The sequence below is a fragment of the Copadichromis virginalis genome, linkage group LG16, assembly GCF_057382275.1.
Source record: "Copadichromis virginalis isolate Kocher_CV1m ecotype Utaka linkage group LG16, C_Virginalis_male_GT1.1, whole genome shotgun sequence".
Lineage (NCBI taxonomy): Eukaryota > Metazoa > Chordata > Actinopteri > Cichliformes > Cichlidae > Copadichromis > Copadichromis virginalis.
Genome location: NC_140633.1, coordinates 140,462 through 145,921, shown reverse-complemented (window position 1 = coordinate 145,921; position 5,460 = coordinate 140,462). Strand labels below are relative to the sequence as shown.

At 53.4% G+C, this 5,460-nt stretch overlaps 1 protein-coding gene across 1 annotated transcript; it reads right to left on the bottom strand.

The window, feature by feature from the left end:
- Positions 1–439: 439 nt before the first annotated feature.
- LOC146690005 (neoverrucotoxin subunit alpha-like) lies at positions 440–1,600 on the bottom strand. The gene is made up of 5 exons (XM_085434708.1): positions 1,584–1,600; positions 1,437–1,501; positions 1,042–1,224; positions 680–862; positions 440–462 (listed from the first exon to the last, which is right to left on the bottom strand). The coding sequence occupies exons 1-5, from the start codon at positions 1,598–1,600 to the stop codon at positions 440–442; spliced, it is 471 nt and encodes a 156-aa protein (XP_085290834.1).
- Between the last annotated feature and the right edge of the window lie 3,860 nt (positions 1,601–5,460).

Sequence of the window (5,460 nt, the reverse complement as noted above, 5' to 3'; positions counted from 1 at the left end):
TTTGGGTCCTCCTTCTCTCATCCACGACACTACCTCTGACAATAAGGAGGCAAACTCATTTTCCATATATTTTTCATTGATGTTTGAGGACACATGGATAGCTAAATGTATAAATACTATATGATTCCTGCTTTTTACTTTTTTTTATTTATGGTTAACTAACAAGTTTCCTCGTAAAATCACAACTTATGCAGAACAAATTGTTATCAGTCATCAACCTTAAAGTCAAAACTCTAAATAACAATCAAACAATCAATAAAGAGCATATAATATGAACACATCAAAAATGTGAAGTCAGAGTCATCTGTAACAATCAGACTAAATTAAAATTCTTCAAATATAAAAGTGAATAATTTCTAAGCAGCTGTTCAGCTGATCAAATACAACACATTGGATAAAATATCAGACACATAATTTTTACATCACTTGGATTCTAATCTCACATCAGCTGGAAGAAAATGCCTGCAAAATTCAACGAAACGTGAATACATTAAAAGCTTTTCAACATTAAATCACAGGAAGAGCAAAAAGAAAGAAACGTTAATACAAACCAGTTATGCTGTGGAAGGCAATTTTTAATTGTCATATTAGAACATCAGCTTAACTGAAGTTGGAAACCTCACTATTATCATAAAAGGTAAAATAAAAAAATAAGCAGACATGAGTCCTGCAGTATTACTGAATTCTGACTGATTATGGAGGAAGAATGCTGGATAAACAGGCTCAGAGAATTTAGTTCTGAAGCTGTGAATGTGACTCAGTTTGTCAGATGAGACACAATAAAAGGACAGAGTGCCTGCAACCCAGTCCAGAAACACTCCCAGTCTGGACAGCCAGTAGGAGGAACAGGGTAATATTTGGACTCATTATTATGTTTTGCACAGAAACTTAGAGGGTTTTCACCTGAACCTTGATCTGGATGGTGAGTAAAACACCACAAAATAGTCTTATTTCCAAGCCTGCATGCATCATTGTTTCCTTTCTTCTCAAGTTGTTTGTAGCAAACATCTACATCCACGCAAGCTTGAAGAAAAGCTTTGCATTCCACCTCCCAGTAACAGCGGCCAGTCAGTTCCTCTCTGCACAGAATCTGAGGAACCTCACTGAATCTCTCAGGAAGGTCAGGATATGGCTGTTTCTCTCCTCTTGTCACCTCCTTGTCTCCTTCAGACAGAAGGAGTTCACAGTGTGCTGTGTTTGGATCCAGGCTGAGACCACAGGCATCTGATGGAGAAAAAGAGATTCACATTCATGATAATGTGACAGATTTTTTAATTAGTCTGTCCACTGCAGATCTACTGTCACGATCTGGTACAGGGATTCAAACGCAGAGCGGTAAGGTATCTCCAAGGTGTAGTTTATTTACAGTGCCAGTGCAATATATGTACAGTGAAGGGATCCAAAACTCCGGGGGAATCACAGGGTAACTCGCTCACATCTTCTTCGCTCACACTCACACACGTTCCCGCAGCAGGGAGGTCGCAGGTCCCGGGGGGGAGATCTGAGGCAGACGAGAAGGCAGGTCACCAACTAATTAATCACAAATCACGAATATGAAGCACAAGAGCTGTGAGAACACTAACGCTAGGGGTACAATCATCCAGCGACGAGAGGATCTGTGTTCCAGCCTCAAATAGTGCTCCCGGTGATGATGGGTGAGTGTTGTCAGGTGTGTGTGTGGGCCAAGGGCAGGAGCCCACAGTGAGCTCCGCCCAGGCAGAGAGGGAGAGAACAGAAACAGCAATTGTAGCCTTGTGGGGCCGACCGGGCAGGCACGGAGACCATGACAGTACCCCCCCCCCTCAACGGGAGCCTCCCGGTGACCCACCAGGCTTACCTGGATGCCTGCGGTGGAAGTCCCGGAGCATGGCCCCATCCAGGACAGCAGCTCGAGGCACCCAGGAGCGTTCCTCTATCCCGTAGCCCTCCCAGTCAACCAGGTACTGAAAACCCCGACTCCGGCGCCGGGAGTCCATGATGCGGGTGATATTGTAGACCAGCTGACCATCCACGAGCCGGGGGGGCGGCGGGGCCCTGGAGGGAGGGCACAACGGGCTGGAGAGCACCGGCTTGACCTGAGACACATGGAAGACATTGTGAATGCGCATGTTGCGCGGCAGCTTGAGGCGGACAGACACAGGGTTCACAACGGCTTCCACGGGAAAAGGGCCAATAAACTGAGGAGACAGCTTCTTTGACTCAGTCCGTAGCGGCACAAAACGGGTAGCCAGCCATACCTGTTGACTGATGGTGTACACGGGGGCCGGTGTCCGGCGACGGTCAGCGAGGGTCTTGTTCCGCTCCTTAGTACGGAGTAGGGCAGCCCGAGTCGCCCGCCAGGCACGACGGCACCCGCGGAGGTGAGCCTGTACAGAAGGAACGGAGTGCTCACCTTCGATGGCCGGGAGCAAAGGCGGTTGATAGCCCAGGGACGCTTCGAAGGGAGACTTGCCCGTGGCGGAGGACGTGTGGCTGTTGTGGGCGTATTCGATCCATGGAAGCTGTTCACTCCAGGTCGATTGGTTGTGCGAAGCGACACAGCGGAGGGCAGCTTCCAGCTCCTGGTTGGCCCGCTCCGATTGCCCGTTACTCTGTGGATGGAAACCGGAAGACAGACTGACCTTGGCCCCCAGTGCGGAGCAGAACTCCCTCCAAACACGGGACGTGAATTGCGGCCCTCTATCCGAGACGATGTCCTCGGGGATCCCGTGAAGATGGAACACATGGGAGGTGAGGAGCCGGGCCGTCTCCAAGGCAGAGGGGAGCTTCGGGAGGGCGACGAAGTGTGCAGCTTTGGAGAAACGATCGATAATGGTAAGTATGGCGGTGTTACCAGCGGAGGGCGGCAGCCCCGTGACAAAGTCCAAAGAAACATGGGACCACGGTCGGGCTGGTGTAGGGAGAGGCTGCAGAAGACCCGGTGGAGGGCGGTTCGAAAGCTTATTCCGGGCGCAGGTCGAACAGGCCGCTACGTACTCCTTGGCATCCCTAGCCATAGCAGGCCACCAGAAGTAACGTCGGAGGAACAAGCAGGTGCGGAGGACCCCAGGATGGCATGAAAAGCGGGCGGTGTGAGCCCACTGGAGAACCTGAGAGCGGACGGCTGAAGGAACGAAGAGGCGACCAGGTGGACCAGTGCCAGGATCCGGTTCGGTCTCCTGCGCCTCTTGGATGAGCCCCTCGATCTCCCAGGAGATGGCTCCAATTACGCAGGCGGCCGGGAGGACAGGCTCAGGGTCCGAGTCCTCCCCAGTGATGGAGAATTGCCTGGACAGGGCGTCTGGCTTTACGTTCCGTGTTCCTGGCCTGTAGGTGATAGTGAAGTCAAAACGAGCAAAAAACAGCGCCCACCTGGCTTGCCGGGAATTGAGACGTCTAGCCGAGCGCAGGTACTCCAGATTCTTGTGATCCGTCCAGACGATGAATGGTTGTGCCGCTCCCTCCAACCAATGTCTCCACTCCTCCAGGGCCAGCTTGACGGCCAGAAGCTCCCGGTCCCCGATGTCATAGTTACACTCTGCTGGGGAGAGACGGCGAGAATAAAAGGCACACGGGTGCAGCTTACCGTCCAGCTGTTGAGACAGAACTGCCCCAACCCCGGAGTCCGACGCGTCCACCTCCACAACGAACTGCCGTGTAAGGTCCGGTTGCCGGAGTATGGGAGCAGTGGTGAACCTGTCCTTGAGCAGGGCGAAGGCTCGCTGAGCGGCAGAATCCCACTGGAAGGGAACTTTGGGAGAGGTGAGTTTAGTGAGAGGGAGAGCGATTCTGCTGAAATCGCGAATGAACCGTCTGTAAAAGTTGGCGAATCCCAAAAAACGTTGCACTTGGCGGCGATCAGGAGGAGTAGGCCATTCCACCACAGCCCGCACTTTCTCCGGATCAGTCCGCAAGTCCCCCTTCTCGATAATGTGGCCCAGAAAACTCACTGACGCCACGTGGAAATCGCACTTCTCCCCCTTCACAAAGAGCCGGTTCTCCAGAAGGCGTAGCAGGACCTGCCGGACATGGACCTTGTGCTCTTCGAGTGTCTTAGAAAAGATCAAGATGTCATCCAAGTACACAAATACACAACGGTTAACAAAATCACGAAGGACATCATTAACCATCGCCTGAAACACTGCGGGGGCGTTAGTCAGCCCAAACGGCATCACGAGATACTCAAAGTGGCCCCGATGCGTATTGAACGCGGTCTTCCACTCATCCCCCTCCCTGATGCGCACCAGGTGGTAAGCGTTGCGCAGATCCAGCTTGGTAAAGACGGTCATGCCTTGAAGCAGTTCAAAGGCGGAGGAAAGCAACGGCAAAGGGTATTTGTTCTTAACAGTGATCTGATTAAGGCCCCGAAAGTCAATACACGGCCGCAGCGAACCATCCTTCTTATCCACGAAAAAAAACCCAGCCGCGACAGGGGAAGAGGAGGGGCGAATCAACCCTGCCGCCAGCGACTCCGAGATGTAACGCTCCATAGCATCCCTCTCAGGCCGGGAGAGGCTGTACAGGCGGCTAGACGGCAGCGGAGCTCCAGGAAGAAGATCGACGGCACAATCGTACGGGCGGTGCGGGGGAAGGGACCGCGCCCGATCCTTACAAAAAACATCCCGCAGATCATGATAAACCCGCGGAACCATCGAGAGGTCCGGGGCGTCCGACGGCGAGGCCGTGGGTGGGAGCGAAACGGGGGAAGCCGCAGCCCGGAGGCAGTTCATATGGCAGGCCACACTCCAACCTAGTACGGCACCCTTCTCCCAGTCGATATGCGGGTTGTGGAGGACAAGCCAGGGGTGACCCAGAACCAGCGGAGTGAGAGGAGCCTTAAGCGAAAAAAAACAAATCCTTTCTGCGTGATTGCCAGAGAGAGATAATGAAAGGAATTCAGAAACATGAGTGATGTCAGGCAGGCGCTGGCCCGACAGTGCGTGAACGCGGAGGGGGCGTGACAGAGGCTCCAAGGCGATGTTCAGTTTGGCGGCGAGTGAGGTGTCAATAAAGTTCTGCTCAGCCCCAGAGTCAATGAGAACGGAGAGAGAATGAGAAACAGTCCGAACACGCAGAGTAGCCGGCAAAAGAAGTCTGGGGAGAGGGCTTTCACTCGACAGATCGCCCACCAGCACCCTCACGATCACTGGTGAGCGCGCCCTTTTGCCAGCGTTGGGCAGGAGGAGACAGAGTGGCCTTTACGGCTGCAATAAACGCACTCACCGGAGGCAAGACGGCGCTGGCGCTCCGCGGGCGACAGCCGTGAGTGCCCAAGCTGCATGGGCTCTTCCCCATCCCCGGTGTCGGCGTCACACGACCCATGGGCTGCAGTAGGGGTCCCACAAAAGTCCAGCGGGGCATGCCCCGAACGCGCGCGTGCGCTCCGATGTGCGCGCACCTGATCGTCCACCCGCATACACAAAACCAGAAGCACATCCAGGGAGGAAGGCAGTTCACGGAGCATTAGTTCATTCTTTATTT

Excerpts from the sequence above, each read along its gene's own strand:
- LOC146690005 (XM_085434708.1), bottom strand. Across the intron at positions 1,225-1,436 it reads TGAGTGTGAGCGAAGAAGAT|ATGCCTGTGGTCTCAGCCTG; the intron begins GTGAGCGAGTTA and ends TTTCTCCATCAG. Across the intron at positions 463-679 it reads CCATAATCAGTCAGAATTCA|GCATTTTCTTCCAGCTGATG; the intron begins GTAATACTGCAG and ends TGAATTTTGCAG.